The 17780-nt window shown below is 45.8% G+C and overlaps 1 protein-coding gene across 5 annotated transcripts in view; it reads left to right on the plus strand.

Annotated features, from left to right (window-relative positions):
* The window catches only part of PARD3B (par-3 family cell polarity regulator beta), a 393203-nt gene extending 383329 nt beyond the window's left edge, over window positions 1-9874 (plus strand). For all 5 annotated transcript variants that reach the window (XM_051786819.1, XM_051786818.1, XM_051786820.1 and 2 more), the window contains one exon: window positions 5205-9874. In XM_051786819.1, coding sequence (XP_051642779.1) covers window positions 5205-5559 — 355 coding nt within the window. In that variant the 3' untranslated portion in view covers window positions 5560-9874. The remainder of the gene's footprint in view (window positions 1-5204) is intronic.
* Window positions 9875-17780: the final 7906 nt, after the last annotated feature.

The following is a 17780-nucleotide window of genomic DNA, read 5'->3' on the forward strand; positions in this document are numbered from 1 at the left end:
AGCATGCAGTCACAGTGCATACAATAGAGTTCTTCAGTGAGAATTTGGACCCAGATAGGACCTTGTTGCTTTCTCCTGTTCTTTAATCACAGCCTGAGCTGCCTGATGCCATCACCCAGAGTCTCTGTATGTCTTGCTTAGACATGAAAGAGATTGCAGCCAAATGTGGGCTTTCCATTTGCCACTTAGTCTGTGGCTGTCTTTGAAGTTTATTTCAAGAAGTACTCCCTGACAAAGTAAGAAGACAGTTTTTCATGTGAGATTATATCCCTTGCAAAATATTCCCTCAGCAGCAAGGAGGAGACAGTGATGTAAGAAGAGAGCGTTCCCTTCCTTGCTTTTTACGAGGTACTAAGAGGGTGACCTCTGTGACTCTCCCTATAGAACAGAGGGAAGAAAAACTCTTTGTCATGATGAAATCCAACCCCCCAATGTGATGGGGCACAGCACGAACAGCTAGACCATCACTTTGCTTTCCTTTCGTTTTAGATAGCCCAAGCATGTGTCTCCTGACTGATGTTAAAGGTGACCTGCAAATGGGGGTTATCCATGAAATGCAGTAAACCTGAAATTTAATTACTTTTTTTCTGATTGTTTTTTGAAGCATGGGGTATTTAGGCCAGTCTACTGTGTAAGATTTTGTACAATTGATGAATTGCTGAAACAGGGGTTAAAAAAAAAAAACAAAAAAAAAACAAAAAAAAAAAACACAAAAAGGAACCGCAGAAAGCGAAAATTGTTTAGTTAGGTTTTTTGAACCTGTTTAACTTCAGTGACTGAATAATATTTTGGGTTGAAGAAGGCTTTCTTAAGTACTCTAAATCCTGTGGTTCAGTTTTAAATAAACCCAGAAGCTCTTAAAAATTCTGCAGCAAAACCAAAAAATACTAGATTTTATATTCTGTGCTTGGAAGATAAATAAAGCAGAGATAGAAAAACAAACTACTTTAGGCTTTACTTGTCATAGAGAAAATAACAACACGTTAATTGAACATCAGTCACAAGTTGCCTGCTTTATTTGGACAAGGCTACTTCGGCTCTTAAAGCTCCAAATGGATTGCAGTTGTTACCTGGTGAATAATTTTAGACAATTAACCAGTAGAGCTGCTAACCAGCATATGAAATGATACAGTGAAACATATTTGCAACCACCTGTGTGTATGAACTGTAATTTCCCTACAGGGGAAGGTGAGATTTTGCTTCCTCACAATAAAACAAACGTTTTAAGGGCACCTTGTCTGTGACATTTTTGAGGAGTATTTTCACACTGCCCTACCAGTTTCACTCCCTTCTGGAACCTGGTGCTTCTCCCTCCCTTCCTGTCATTGCTTCTTTCAGCAGCAGCTTCTGCTTTTAGCTAGACCTGCATCCATAATGCACTTTCTAATACGAGCCAGCAGAGCTGAACTATCAGCAAAACCAGTTTTTGAGCTCTGAGATCACTTACTTCCCAGGATGTTGTGCCATTACATTGCACTGTATCCCCAGGTCAAACAACTGGCCAAAAATCTGGAAAACAGCTAACAGTCAGAGCAGCTCCTACCCAGCATGTCGTCTCAGAGGGCACGCTCCTGGCCTGGTCCTTTTGAGTGGCTAGACCTGCTTGACCCAATTTGTGGATTTTTGATCACTCCCCTGGGTCACTGATTTTCCACTTGAGGTTATTGGTTTGACCCCCACACTGTGGGTCACTTGGGAGGTGTGATATGCCCCTGTGAACTCTGAACTCATCAGGAGCCAACAAAAACAGTGAGAGAGGGGAGAAGGATTTCATTAGGGCCTACTCAGAGTGGTAGTGTCTGACGAATGAAAAGGCGGGACTTGCTTACCTTGTTGCAGAAACAAGCACAGCATCTACAAGGGGCTACCAAGTAGAAAGTGTTTGGTTTGAGTTGCTATGGCAATTTCCTTAAGGATAAACAACAGCATATACTTTTACACCATGGGCTATCAAGTGAAAAGGGTGTTGGTTCAGAAGAGCCCTGCTCTTCCTGCTGGGAACTGCCCCCAATGTCCCAGACTTAACTGCTAATGGTGATAGCATTTCTACAGCCAGAGCTTGGTATCTGCAGTTGTTTCTTCTACCTTGAAAAGATTGACTTTCTTATGGTTAATTTGGCACACTTGAGGAGGGAAGGGCTGTTTTTTCCTGTATTTTAAGACTCGTCACATAGAGGTTCATGGAGACTCCCTAGGCTGGTTGGTTGCAATGTGAGTACCTCCCTAAGAATGGACTTGATCAGGCATGGCTGGTAGATGGGGAAGAATGAATCCTCAGAAAATAATTCATCACCAATGTGCTATGCTGGGTGTAAAAGGGAAGAAAAGTGTTGTCGTTGTAGCTTGTGCATCTGCACACGTAACACCCACTGGGATCACTTGGGGAAGTGAGCTGGAGAGTGTGATGCAGATATCTTTTGAGAAATTTCCCTCAGTCATGCTGCCCAGAGTCAACCTTTTGGACAGTTACTAGTGCTTCCCAAAGTTTTACTCGTGCGAGAATTCTGGTAATCATTGGTTAGATCACTGTTTCTATTACCCTTAAGGCTGCTAAAAAAACTCTCATGCCTTCAGTCTTTCTCAGGTTTTTCTTGAGGTGGATTCAAGTCTGATCTCTGTGTACAACCTCTCCTTCCAGCTGCTAAGCCTCGTCTCTGAGGAAGACACTCAAGAATTATACCATGTATGGATGTTTCACCCTCAGAGAAGGGTAACTGGTCCTGAGAGTGAACAACTTGGATGTTTCTTTATTTTTTAAAGAAAGATTTTGCCCTTCCCACATGTTCATCTGCAGTTTGTCTACATGACCACAGATGGTGTTAGCTGTAAGTGAACCAATGGTGGATTTAGTTTGGTAGGATAGGTAACAGCAATAGAGACCTGATGGCACAAGCTCAAGCAGCTTGGGTCCATTTTTCATGTCTGGCACACTTAGATTGCTCAGGCTCATCTTCATTGCACAGTCCTAGGTCAGAGCAGCCTGAATGCACTATCCTCTGCACAGTAACAACTTCTGTGGCAGCAGTGTTGCACTGATTCCTAGAACTGCAGCAGCTGAGCTTTCCCGGGAACTGCTCTTCTGGCTGGATGGCAGAACATATCCCTCTTTTTCCCTGCAGCTTCTTGTGTCAGTTGAGGCCTGATCTGTGTACGGAAGGCTCAGTACATGGTGCTGGTAGGTCAGTCCTGTTCTCAACCATCATTTTGGTACCAATTAATCTTGAAATTGTTTTTTTAGAGTAATTCAACTTTTCAGTTAGAGCTCTGGGCAAAAGCTACCTGGCTTTTCAGGTAATGTGATTCACAAGAATTTGCTTGATTATAGCTGCTGATGAGAACATCTTATAAAACCTAACGTACAAGATTTTGAGCATTATCCTTATATTAAAAGGTGATGGGTGTAAGTTTGACATTTGTTTCTGTTGGTGTGCTCCTTGACACAAAGCTGTGCTCCTTGACACAAAGCAGTTCCCACCGTTGCAGAGCCTTTTATGATTGGAAGTACATTTTTATGCACAGAGGAATTAAAGCTGAGTGTGATGGGACAGACTAGTGAAAAAGACTTCATGTAGAAATACGTGGAGCAGCTCTTTGGCCTTCTGTGGAAATTAGACTTTGTTACAAGGCGTAGGTGTGTGAGCAGCGACAGCAGTTGTCTCAATACATGCAGTTAAGAGTGGTTCAGTATCTCAGAGGGTGGCTTCAGGCCCTTCAGCACTTTGTCTGGACTGTCTCACCAGGAGGGGTGGGGTGGGGGGGGGGAAGCTGGGAGTGCCTGTCTTTTATAATGTTCTGTTTTTAAAGCAGAAAGTCTCTGGGGAGCATAGAGTCCTAAAAGTCCAAGGCCTGGAATGCTTCCTTTTGCTCTTTCGATTTTAAACAGGAAACATTTGCATTAAGCTATTCCAGGAGGAGAATTGTAGGTTCATTTCAAGGCAGATAATGTTTGTTCATTGCCTGTGTCCATGATTTACCCCATGGGCTTAAATGAGTGCAGCAGAAAACCACATGTTTTGTTTTACTACATGCTAAACAAGTTCCAGCGGAGTCTGGGAGCCCAGATGAGAAAGGAGGAGCATGCTTGTAAAATCTCTGTGTGAACAAGAGAGTCATTGACAAATTTAAACACCTGATCTGCTGTACCAGAATGACTTTTTTCATAATATATGCAAAGAATATTTAAACAGTTGATGAGTTCAGTACCAAAGGCACAGAGCAGGTGTAATTGATTTATACTTTCAGCCCCTGTTTTGGGTCAAAACCCTGTTGTCCCCCTTCAGCTCTCAATGGGAGGCTTTGCCCAAAGTGCAAAGACATTTGCAGTCAGACAGGCAAAAATTCCTAATTGAGTTGAACTTTTGGGGATGCTCTGGTGACATGTCTGTGAGAACAATTATTTCTGCCATTTTAAAGGTATCATAAGTTAAGTTGTACTAGGAAAAAATATCAATGCTTCATTAGTGCAAATTATGAAATTAGGATACAGAGAGGGCTCCATGGCACATCCTCAGGGATGACATGTTCACGTGTTGCTTTTCACGTGAAATAGAGGCTATCAGATCCATACTGATGGAGACAAGTTACACGGCTGTTGTAATAGCAGGCCTTCTATATCACAGGTTTTTTGAAACCTCATTGGCAGCTTGCCCATTAAACACAGGTATTGTAGCCTGACATCCATAGTGTTTCTTCCAGGAGTTCCAGTTTTTCCAACTATGGTGTTTGGAAAGTTTTACAGTCTGACATGTTAGGAGAGAATAGTGGGAAATGGCTTGGAAAGTGCGAATATTTGTGCATGTAAAGCTTATGGGATTTGCAGACTTGCAGACCCAATTCATCTGTTTATCCTCAGGCTAGATAAGATTCAGTCAAACATGCATTGTTTAAAGGAGCTTTGTTTCCATTATGGCAAATGGATCACAGGAGACTGACTTTGGGAGCTGAAGGGCTTCAGTGCTCCCCCATTGTAAAAGGGCTGTGATGTGCGCTGGACCCTTCCTCCAGTGTCCTGCATGTTACTGACTTTTGTAGCGTGCAGGTGGGAGGCTTGTTATCCTTCAGAAGTTCTTTTGATTCATTGGGACCTGTCATGCTTGAGGTGGCATTTCCTTTCCCAAAGTAAACATAGATTGTAAGTACAATAATATATCACTGGCCTAGTAGACTGCCTTTTTATGTGCTTTATTATGTTTTTTCCTCCTCAGGCGTGGACCTGCAGAGCCACTAGAATATTTAACAGGGCCACGAGTAACATACAAAGAGAGAGATCTTCCCTACTACCAAGGAGGACAGCCTGTTATCCACCCACCTAAGGGGAACCACATCCGTGCGCCAGACACAAGAGTGGCAGAATTGAGGTACCCCCAGTATTACCCAGCCCAGCCCGTCACAAACCAGCATAAAGGACCCCTCCGGCAGGACGTGCCACCTTCCCCTCCTCAGTCCCACCGAGCACCAGCTTATCATGAAATTGTCCGACACCGTGGGACCAGTCCAGACCAGTACCAGTACAGGCAACAGGATCCCAGGCAGAAGAACCCCATGACTGCAGCTGTATAGCCATGCACTGGACTCGCCAGCGCGGCCCAGGAGGAGTCTCGTCGGACATCATCCCTGTAGAGTTGTTCCCAAGCATAGCTGCCTGTAAGAATGGCACACGAGACCTGGAGTCGTTCTTACTGAGCTGGGCTCAGCGTAGGTGCTTTCTAACAGGCGAACTAAAAGCCACGTGAGGTACGAAGTGTTTTGAGTATGTGAGGTACCAGACAGTTGTGTGTTTTTTATTTCCCTTTAGAAATAGAAAGTGGCTGCTGGAAATGAAACACAACACTAAATACACCTCAGGGCTATTTACCGAATCCAGTTACACCTATACAGTACATAGCTGTCTGTGCAAGGGCAGCAGTCACCAGAGTTTACTTCAGAGCACTGTTGTAGAGCCTTTAAAGTGAGAACACAGCATGCAGTATGGACTTCACGTGGAGCTGGGGATCTTGTGTAATCCAGTGTGTGATCATGAGTTGACAAGGGACTACCACAGAGGTAGTGGCCACATTCCAGCAGCTCTGTGCTTTAAGGATGCTGCAGTTCCAGATTTATCATCTGGTCTCTGTCTTCCTCTTTCTTTTCGGTGGTGGCAGCATTTATCTTGTAGCCTTTATTTTTTGCAGTTTGTGTATCAAGAGTCTCCTCTTATTGTACCTGCTGCATTCGGAATAAGACAAAAAGCTTTATTCTTTGTGCTTAGGCAGGCTCACAGAGGACAGGCAGCCAGCCAGCCACCTGAGAACTGTGTCTCTGTGTGTGTGTGTGCTTGTGAATGTTACTTAGTTATGTAGTGTGCAGTCTTTAAATGTAAACCCTGGAGATAAGATCCTCAGCTCCTGTGTGTTGTTCTTGGGGTTTCAGTGGAGCTGGCCTGTAAGAAGTGGCTGAGGAGGTGACTGTGGGCATGAACTCCATAATTCATCTTAAGTTACTATATCTTAAGCATCTTAAGTGCTGCCTTGGCTCCATCAGGGCAACCCCTTCCCGGCCCTCTCCGGCTGGTGTTCCAGCGAAGTGCCTGCCAGCAACGTGCTGTGCCCTGGCTGCCTGCTGCACGGGAAGGCACCTGTTGGTGTGGGGCCACTCTCAGTCCACAAGTGAAGCTCAGCCTCTGGCAACGCCTGGCCCTGCCGTGCCAAGTGCCAAACTACGAGTTCCTGCAGCCAGCGGCCATCAGGTCAGTGGGGGAAGGGGCTTTTCACAGCAAGGGGTGAAGGAAAATACAAGAAAAGCAACTCCTTCAAGACCCTGGGACCTAGCAGGAAGAGGAGAGAATAGCTGTTTGTAGCAAGCTATGTGCAGCAGTGCATAGGAAGAGAGAAGGTGAGGGTGGGGAGAGGGCGCCAGCAGCACAGCAGAGCCAGGTAGGGGGACAGGGCATCGGCATACATGCCTGACTCTTTGCCCCACACAGCTTGAACTTGCTCTGCAGACAGCCAACCTGGGAAGAGGTCAAAAATGCATGTCCCAGCCACAGGGACCCGTGCAACCTGGCCCAAGAGGGCTGTGAGTGCTTAGAGATCTGTCTCAAGGATTTTGTCACAGGGAAACCATGCAGTCATGCGACCTAGAAATATATTATTTCCAAGTGTCCTTAATTCCTCGACTTCTGCCTTTTGGGAGTGTTACTAAACCATTAGGCCTCCTCTCCTCATCAGGAAAAGACTGTGACCTGGCCAAGGATTAAGCATAAGGATTTCTTTGATGTCTTTTTGACACCTTTGGTATGCAACAGATTAAATCACATAGGTAATTTCCCAGGTATTAAATATCACCAGGAAGGTTTGTCCTGCTAGGAGCGTCTCCCACCAGCAGGTAGTGACCCTGTTGAGAAGCTCTATTTAATCCCAGCCCACGTTTCTTCTCTGCTGCTGATGCTGGTGAGAGACTGGCATAACCCTGAGGCATGGGGAGTACTTGCAGCTGCCTAAGTGGCCAGCAGGCTCTAGCCAGGCTGGGAAGCAGGGGAGAGGAGACAGCTTTCGAGTTGGGGGAGCATGATTCAGAGAGAGGGCTGGACTCCCTGGGGTAGGGGCAGGCACAGTTTTAAACCCAGTCAGGAGGAAGCTTTGGTGGGAGTGGGAGAGGGAGAAGAATGCAACCGATTATGAAGCAAGTGCGTTTGGTTCTTGTTCCATTTCTTTCTGCCCTCTTCCCTAGTAATGTAGGAGGGAGAAACCTCTGGAGGGAGTGTTGGATGAAAAGCTGGATGTCTCTCAGTACCCTCCATAAATAAGGCGGATTCCCCAAGGAAACTCTGCCTGTCATGTACGTGCTTTACACAGCCTTGTACTTCTCTCAGAGAGTTTTAAATGCTGTAGGATACTCAGCCAGGACTTGGCAGCCGCAGGATAGCTGCTGGTGTTATAAAGGCCTGTTGAAAGTGAAGCAAAAACAAATTAAAGTACTTTCCTTTTCCTCCTTGAAATATAACCCCTGATACGTTTGATCCAGCTGTAAAGAAACTAATATGTTTGCGACAGTGGCTTTATCAAGCCAGGCCACAATTAAGAACAGCTCTGAATATAAGCTACTGCCTTTGTAAATCACTCTGAACTAACCCTTCAAATGGCATCGCAGCACAGTGAACAGAACTTATTTACAGTATTTCATGAACCAGGGCCAAATAAAATCTGGATGAAAACAGCTCCTGGGTTATTTATAGCCTTTGAAGGACCTGTGCAATTGTCTCCCTGTAACCCGAATCTTTCCTTAAGAGCTCTCTGTGACTGCATCGGCTCCACTCAGTTGAGGCAGACAGATCAAACGAACACCTTCTGAGCTGTTAATCTTACCCAACAGGTTATTAAATGATGCTTCTGCTCAGTAAGCAGAAGTCAGTGGAGAGCTTCTTCCAATAAAAAAAAAAAAAAGAAAAAAATAGTGCTATAACTATAATATATGGAGGCATCCTACAAGTAAGGAGCTAAGGAGGAAGAACAGTGTGACCTAGCTGGGGAAACAAGACCAAAAAGTATTACAGAGCATCTCATCAATCTCTGGTGCCATTATTCTGGAAGAAAATTGCCGTTTTCTGGTTTAATATCTGGTAGAGGTACGGTATTTTCAAAAGTATAATGTGTAACTACAGTATATATAGTCAGATTTTCTGCAGTGTAAAATGTATGATTTTAGCACCATATTGTGGAAAAATATGTACCGTGCAGAATTCACGAGGTGCTACAACTGACGGTTGAAAATACACACTTGCAAAATCCAAAAGAGCCGTTAAGTAACAAGTTGTTCTTTTCCCCATATGTCCATATGTTTGGGAAAATTATGAGTCTGAAATGCTCTTGACACGTAATTGCCTCACACTCCCTCATCCAAAATGTGCCAGTCCAGCAGTAAAGTTACTGACGTAGTGGGTGTGAAGGGAGAGCTGGGTTTGCCACAGGAGCAGCGTGCTGTAAGTGTGCGTGTGAACAGGAGTCAAGACAAGAGGGAGAGAGGCCCGCGCTCATGTGAAGCTGGAAGCTTTGATTTCCTGAGCTGGTGGCGTGCAGCCTGCATTTCTGGCTCTGGCATGAGGCCAGCCAGGCCCAGCAGTTGAAAGATTAAGAGATAGAAAAAGAGCCTGTGGATTTTCTGAGTGACCACCCACTAGTGAGCCATAATCTTGGCCTGCAAGTCAACATTACCACTGTGATATATTATGATGCAGAAGTCTCTAGGCACCCCTATGCATAAAGAAGTATCAATTGCCCTTTTGGGGGGAAAAAAAAGGGGAGAACTAAGTATTAGAAAAAAAAAAAAAAGGCTCCTGCCTTGAAAAAGTGCATGCAGCCCTGAATTCCAATTCACTCCAGCTTCCTGATCTAGAAATAGCTTCACATGCTGCCTAATTTTTTTACAGATGACTTGTGCTACCTCCTCCTCCCAGCCATCACAGATTTGTTTATCAGAGAGTTAGTGCTGTGAGTGAATCCTACCGACTGCTCTACCTGACGCTCTGCTCTGAGCAGGGGCTGCTTTGCACTTCCAAAGGGCCCCACACCTGTGCCCTCATCACAGTTGTTCTGCAGGGTCCTTAAGCCTTATGTGCAAAATCAGAAGCACTATTCACTATGTCAGCATAGAAGAGAAGGCTTTCTAACTACTCTGTTATTGTGAGGGAGAGAGAGGTGCTTGTGATCCTGACAATACCTGTGTGTTTAAGTGAAACTTGATTTAAAAATCATGTGTGCTTGTTTTGGGGGAGAAATTTGACACATAATTCGAGAGGTTTTTTCTAGTACCACGTCAAAGATTTTGATCTTTTGTTACATATGGCTATATAAATTTTACCTGTTTTATTTTGCATTAAAATAAAGGCTTTAAGACTATATATGATTATGTATTTGTTTGTAGAGTCTTTCTCTTTTTTGTGTCTACAAAGTCATGCACAGCCCTGGATGTGATTTGATATTAGAAGATCAAGTGTAATCCACACTGCATCAGAATTGGTAAGATGACTTTTAAAAAAAAAAAAAAACAAACACAACCCACAACAGCCATGCACTGCTTTGAAGAAAAAAAATGCATCTCAGGGTTTAGCTTGATTCCCTCTCAAATTTTCATTGTCTTCAGTGGTAGAGCCTGAATCCTGATTCCATAGCCAGGAATGAAAAGAGAAGTGAGAGAGAAGTCCCTTGACATTTTGGAGAATTTCATCTTAGGCAGCTGCATGTTCATTGCTAAAGCTCCCAAACATCCTCTCAACATCGAGCTCTTCTGTTCCCGTTGGTGTCAGCCGAGGTGTTGTGCAGCCAGGTAGCAGGTCCAGCCAGCTGGGACGGCTGCAGCACCGCCTTGCCAGAGATTTAGGACTCCTTGAAAGTTTTGCACAGGTATGTAACTTGATGTGCATAAGTAATTTCATTGAAGCTGTTGACTCTACTTTTCACAGATTATGCACAAGCGTAAATCTTTGTAGGATCAGAGCTATGGGTTGTACTGAGACACAGACAAGAGTGTTTTGTTACATGAAGTAATTTTCAAAATAGCAGATAAGTGAAAAGTCATTAGTACAAGGAGAAAGAAGACTGAATTGCCCTTTCTGAGAGGGAAATTTTAGTTTACTACAAAGAAAAAGGAAAGAGTGAAAGAACCAAACAAAGACAGAAATTTGCAGGTTTACAGCACAAGGTATAACTGAAATTGCAGTAATGGGTCAATAAAAACACGTGTACTACACTCGAAAACATTTTAAATGCAGGTCTTGGTATTTATGGCCAAAACTGTTCAGGGGCAACAGTCAGTCAATTTTAGCATGTATTAAATTATAATCCACATAGAAGCCAATTTAGAATTTATCAGATCATAACTTGCACTCACAAGTGCAAGCTAAAAACTGGACACAGCTAAAAACTGGACAAATAAAAATGATACCTGCATTTTCTTCTGCTGGAACTGTACAAAGAGTAGCAAAAGATAAAGTAGGAGTGTATTAGAAGCTAGAAACTCAGTGACCACAGTTTCAGATGGTGGTCCTTCTGCCTTGGCAGTGATCTCCCGTGGTTTCCCCATGACAGCACTCACTTCCCTGGGACCTGGGCTCAAATGAAAATCCATTTTGCAGTCACTGCTCTATCTCCGTAAAGAAGTATGTGGAGCCATTTGATTGTTAATTAATTTTAATGAACAAGACTGCACCCTCCTGAGACCTGTGTTCTGCTGTGAGCAGAGTGGGAGGTAGTGCCTTTCCACATGGAGGGTCTCAGAGCTGGGTTACCCCAGCAGAAATGCAGTGACCTGCTGCAACGTGGCAGCAGTTGAGCAATACCCAGAGTACAGCACAGCAGCCTCTGAGGCATGAGGAACATGGCAGCTGTGCTGCTTGGGAGGCTTTCAGGAAGCAAAATACCATTACCAAGACTGGAGTGGAGCTGAGCTGCTCCTGCACCCTCCCAGGAGGCATTCAGGGCTTTTAATAAGTCCCCAAGGCCTCTGGCTCAAAGGCTCTGGAGGCCTCCTGAGGAGGTTGCTCAGACTCCCTACACCTGGTGTGCTCATCCTGTAGAGACGGTGAGGAGGCACTGAGGCATGCCTGGGAAAGTGTGGAAACAAGTAAGACTGAGAAGGGATCCTAATTCCCAAGCACGGGATCTGCTCCAGGGAGGCCATCTTGGCTGATGGTTTTCCCAAAGGGTTGGAAGAGAATGTCTGACACAGGCAACCAGAGAGACGGGATTGCTCTGGGAATGGGGAAGGAGAGGTGAGGGGGAGGAGAGTGGGAAGTGACAAGGAGAGGCAACTGGAGCAAAGGAAAAGGGATGAGAAATTAAAATAGGTTGGAAAGGGGAAGGGAGACTGGGGGGGACATCAGACCTGAACAGGAAATAAGTGGTGGGGAGAAGAGGGGATTGTCTGGATGTGTGAAGTTCACAGACCAACAAGGAAGGTGGCACTTTGTCATACACTGACTGCTGCTCCCCAATTTCCATTTTGCAGCCGAGACTTGTGACACCCCTCCACTGTGTCCAGAGTCAAAACCAGTTTGCAGCACAAAGCTACCCATGCCTGAGGGAGGAAGCAGACAGGCAAGTAGGAATTGTGAGGAAACCCATCAACCAGTATGGGGAGAGAGACACCCATCACACATCACTGCCCCCTCCCCTAGATCACATCTTGGCACCCCGATCTCACAGCCTGCTCTGCACACACCTCCCTTCACCTCCCTGGGTACCACCGACACTACAAACTCTCATTTCCTAACTGCCTCTTTCATCCACAGTTCCCCCTGATCTCTGATGTCCCCAAAGCCACGCTGACCTCCAGACACAACTTTTACCTTCACCGCTGAGAAGCCTTGCACCATCTGTGAGCATAGGTAACCAACACCAGTAATTTTACTGGCACCTGAAAGTGATAGAGTCAAGACAGGTGGCCCCGGGCCAGCATTTGCACAGTGCAGGCCAGGACTGTGCCTTCCATACATTCAGGGACAAGCTGCAGCCACTTTTGAATCAGTTGCTTTGTGAATACAGATTGCAAAAAGATACAGATTTTATCTCCACCATCTTTCTGCTTGTCTAGAACAAGCCTTTGACATGTTCAAGAGCTGTTTTACTGCTGGTCTTGCACAAAAATCCTGAACCACTTTCAAGGGCCAAAAAGGTGATTATAGTCTTTAAAACAGAATTAATTCTCGAACCGTTCCCAAAATATGCCTGACAAACTAACCCAAGCCAGACAACTTGGCTGTGCTCATGGCAAAGAAAAACTTCTGTCCAGAGGAAACAGCCCTGCTTCACTTTTCCAGGAGAATATCTGCATATGAAAGAAAATAATTTATTGGGAAATATGTACAGTAGAGTAAAATTGCAAAATAAGACATTCAATGAGGATTCCATATAAAAACATGCCCTTTGCCTCCAACACATAATGAATAAAAATGATATAAAGAAGGAATGAACATTCAGTGTTTTATATTTAAAATACATTTTGTGTGAAAAACAATGTGGCATAGAAACAGGACTGAAGGGTTCTCCAAGATAATGCCAGGAGCTGCGAGATGTTAGCAGCTTTGTCGTATAAGTTTCAAGGTGTAGGTTTTTAATTTTCTCTTATGAATCACAGAAGCAGTCATGAAAACTGTAATTAAAATTCATTGCAAGAAAAATAAACTTACATTAAAACCTACCCCATTCTTCTCTGAATTCGTGATACTGGTTAGGAAGAAGTACCTGCTTCTCTGCCAAAACCTTACCTACACAATCTGATTTAATCTCTAGGCTCTGTTAAACTGGAGTTTTCATACATCACATCCTTCAATCCAGAGTACAAAGGAAAAAAAAAATTGCAGCCTAGATTTTCAAACTAGCAAGCTACAATTTTAAGAGGTTTCATCTGCCATAATTTTTCTAGGAATGAAAAAAAAGAATAAAAAATAGAGCAAATGTGAAGAAACTAGTTCATAAGTAAATAAAAATAAATAAACCAGCCTTTCCTTCTTCCTAAGTATAGATATGCACATGCATACATGCATGTATATATAGCAGCTTTTGATCTAAAAGGTTACTTTTCTAACTTATTTCTAGCCATTCCCTCTCTCTGAAGGAGTCAGCAGGTACAGCGATGCATGCACGTGAGAAAAGCGATATAAACAGCGACCAGCTGGTTCGTGAGTGGATGAATGTACAGACCCACTGAGCCACGCACAGCAAAGCCAGGAGGAAACTTCCAGACAGAGCAGCATTTCCACGTGCTGCATGTCACTCCAGTGCCTGCATTCCTGTAAGTGACAATTTGCAGAGGTGGGCTGAGTTTGCAGGGAGGTCCCTGCCCCAGCTGTGGAAAGGATTTGCAAGGCTGCTGCAGTGGTGAGCACTCCTGGGCAGGCACTGGGGCCGTGGTGTAAGGGCAGCGCACTCACTGGCCTGGCCAGGATGGGAAGGGCGGGTGGCACCTCTTGGGAGACTGAAACCAGAGCATAAGTTAGAGCAGACATGAGGCTGCTCTAAGACTGTGTGAATCTAAGATTGCTGCCTGACAGCCTACTGGTTATTTTGGCAAGAAGAGGAAATCAAAGGCACTCTAAGCCGCACTCAGTTTCCATCTCTGTATTCAAATTCTGCCAAATAAGTCACAACTAAATCAGTTAGTGGAATGTTAGGTTCAAGAAGGGTATTCCTGGTCTGTTCACAGAGGCACATGCACACATCCTCCTGACCATGGAGAATGTCCTTCCTTGCTTCCCTCCTTCTTTGTTCCTCTCTCCCCTCTGTTGTAAATAAGGCCTCCAGGCCAGTCATTTTTCTTTATATATAACAAGAGGACAATAAGGCCTCAGTCCAACAAAGATTTAATGCAGTTGTGCTGCCAGGCTACCCCTCCTGCCCCATCCCTCCCTCCTAGCACTTGATCCCATCACATCCCCATGTCCTTTCTCCTTCCCCAGTTGTAGGGATTTTCATTGCTGTGAAAGGACAAAGGTAACTGAGCTGCTATTGAAAAAAAAAAAAGTCTGACTTGTTTTTTTCTTTGCTGGGCTGTTTTTGACACGGATCATTTCCCAACTCAGTCCCCTAAATTGCTTTGATGGCACAACAGTGGATGGAGCAGTGAGGGGAACAAGGCTGGGGGCTGAGGATGGGTTGGAGTGTGGTTAGACTGCCAGTGCTGCAAAACAGAAAAGGAAAAGCACACTAAATTACAGCCAGAGTGCAGTGTATTTAGGGGCTTGGATTTGAAAAGTCAAGCACTGTCTTCTGCAGCAGTTACATTCCTCTGCACGTTTACTTCTGGCCAAGTTTCCTGAGAGCAGAGACAGCATTCACCAAGTCTGAATTCCTGAGACTCTCGCCTGTGGACTTTCTTCTGTGTTTAGCATTAGGAAAGGAAGGGAAAACTTGAGGGTTTGCGTAGGTTGTGTTTTTTGTCCTTCCTGGGATTACTTACACATGGAGGCATCAGGGATCCCTGAGAACCCTCTCCCTCTTGCAGACTAGAGGTAACACACCCATCAATCACCTCGATGGTCTGGGAATATGGGGTGCCAGGGAGGCAGCGCAGTCATGGGCCCAGCTGTGCAGGGCATGCTGAGGTTCTGCTTGGGCTTCCTCAGCTCAGATGGCTGCTCCCCAGGATTCCCGTGAGAGCAGGACAGGGACCAGTGAGGAGGCAGCCAGCAGGTCCTAAAGCAGAGTCGGGGTGATCACTGTCTTAGCCTCCACTCTGTCATGGTGGGTTTTCTGGACTTCTTTGTCCTGCTGGAAGGGGCTGGCTCAGGGATGCCAGCAAATGATTCACGTCACCCTGCAACACGGTTTGTATCAGTCATGGGTTTGGCCAGCAGCAGTGGTATTTGGCTGGTGCTCCCTGAGCCTCAGAGAGGACCCTGTCTGCCAGCTGAGCTTCAGGTCCTCCCTGGCCCTGCAGACTCTGGGAGAATAATAGGAGCCCTTGGCCCGCACGGGCAGCCTTTGGGGCAGTGTTTCAAGGAGTGCAGCTTTTGTTTTGGCTGTTTAGTTACATGTCTCCTCTTGGATGTTAATGCTGAACAAGAGGCACTTGTTCTCTCATGGATTTCAATGAGGTTGGGTCCAGCTGGATTTGTGCTTTAGGTGTAGAGAGCCAACAACACACCCATCAGCAGCCCCATCCTGAGAGAGCCTGGGGACAATGCTACCCTGGGCACACATGCATGTCCATGTGCTCTCAGAAGCAGGAGTGAAAACAGGCTTTACTAACAGCCTCACTGGACTGGGTCAGGGTACCAAACCCAGAGGGCAACTCTCAGGGCTCTCTGCTTCGGGGAATGCTTTGATGCTTTGTGTGCCCAGGATGTTCAGGTTTATTCTCTAGCTGCCAAGTAACCTGCTTGTCTGCTTTAATTTGCTAAGCCTTTTTATTTTAAGAAATCTCTTATTAAAAGAACCCCACATTTCCAATTCACTCTGCTCCTTTCTCCTCCATCTTATCCTTCTCCCACACCTCCTATAGCCAGAGCCTCAGCTCACAAGCCAGAAAACTGGTTGGGGTGAAAACATGAAATAGGCCCAACAAACGCCAAGCACAGACAGGCACGTTGAGTGGGTGCCAGTGCAAGGCAGGCAGGCTCCAGATACAGTGATTCAGCTTCAGGTGGACAAACATGAGCTTCAGGTGGACAAACATGCAGACCCCTGCCACATCCAAGAGGATCTGTGTGCAGGGGAGGGCAGCAGGGTTGCCAGGGGGTCCCAGCCTGCGGGAGTCCCAGGCCCCACGGGGCTGCCCTGGCCAGTTTTTGCCAGAACTGGCAGATTATTACGCAGAGCATGGGCTCAGTTTACTTTTACCCCTGCTGTCAGCCTGCACAAGCCAAGATGTTTTAAGTCGTCCTTATCCTCAGATTAATAAATGTTGCACTGTGAGACTGTAAACACAGGAAAAGAACTCAAAAAAAAAAAAAAAAAAAAAAAAAAAAAAAAAAAAAAAAAAAAAAAAAAAACAAAAAAACAAACACCCAAAAAATTCAGACTGGTGCTGTGCAGTCAGGACATTTCTTTTCCTGAGGATATGGGATTAGAGTTTAAAAATATGGATTATGAAATGTGTATTAGGGGGCAAGGGTGTCAGCAAACAAATTAAGAACATTGTTGGCTGAGCAGGAGAGCCTGTGAGATGAGACAGTTTAGCAGCAGGGCCCTGCAGCAGAGTGTCCCCCAAGCCAGGGCTGCAGAAAGGCAAGGAGGCACTGCAGGACCGGCTGTGGTGCACAGCTGGCTTGTCATGCCCCACAGCCACTGTGGCTAGACAAGGAGAGCCTTCAGGCTTCTCAGCCAGTTCTGCAGAGACAGGGGAAGCTCCATCGTGTTGACTATCCTCTCCCTTGCTCATGTGTCCCAGTGCCATAGTATCTTCTCCAAATAGAAACCTCCTGTTGGGATGTGGCTGATTTTCTCCCCTGGCAAAGGTTGGTCATGAAGAGAGGAACCCTCGTGTGGGTGCATTTTTACTTCTGTCTGCTGGGGTCCCCTCCCTCAGAGGCACAACAGAGGACCAGCTCCCTGAGCTGGGTGTAAGCAGCTGGCTGCCCCCACGCAGCCCCCCAAGGCCACACCAGAAGAGAGGTGGGATCCAGGCGTCAGACAAAGCCAGGAAGCTGTTGCTGGCCAGGCATTTCAGGGGAGGGCATGATTTCCACAACAATAAACACATCTGATTATTTGATTAGAGGGAAGATGAGGTCCCCAGGAGGAGGGCCTCACACACAAAAGACAAATAACTCATGCCCCCGCTGGCAATGACAGGGCAGGAAGATGAAGGCAGTGTCCTATTGAGGCTTTGATCAGCCAGGGTCAAGCATGCAAGCTGCTAACATGGCTGAACACTGACTAGGAGGAGGTTCCTGCTGCAGCATCATGCCTGGCCCCTTCCCAGCCCTCCACTCTTCTTTTCTGCAGCCTTTCACCCCTGTCAAGAGAGCAATGTGGGAACCTCCCCAGGCAGGTCCTGCCTCCTAACCTCTCCTGGCTCCAGCAGGTCCATGTCCACTCTGAGCCCTGCAGTGCTGGCCATCGCAGCACATCCCTCTACTTCTGCCACTTATTCATCTGCATCTCCTGTGATAAGCCACTGAAAGAGCTCCTTGTGTCCTTTGTTACCCCTCTTGCCATGGTGCAAGTGGAGAGATGCTGAGGTGCTGGCAGCAGTGGGAAGACAGGAAAGTGATGGAAGGGCAGAGAGGATCATTTTTCAATTCCACTTCTCCTGGGCACTTGTGAAGTCTGGCCATAGTCAGGGGCACTTGGGATTTTCTTGTCCCC

Source organism: Manacus candei, unplaced genomic scaffold (assembly GCF_025592945.1).
Source record: "Manacus candei isolate 608988 ecotype Guabito, Panama unplaced genomic scaffold, ASM2559294v1 h1tg000023l, whole genome shotgun sequence".
NCBI lineage: Eukaryota > Metazoa > Chordata > Aves > Passeriformes > Pipridae > Manacus > Manacus candei.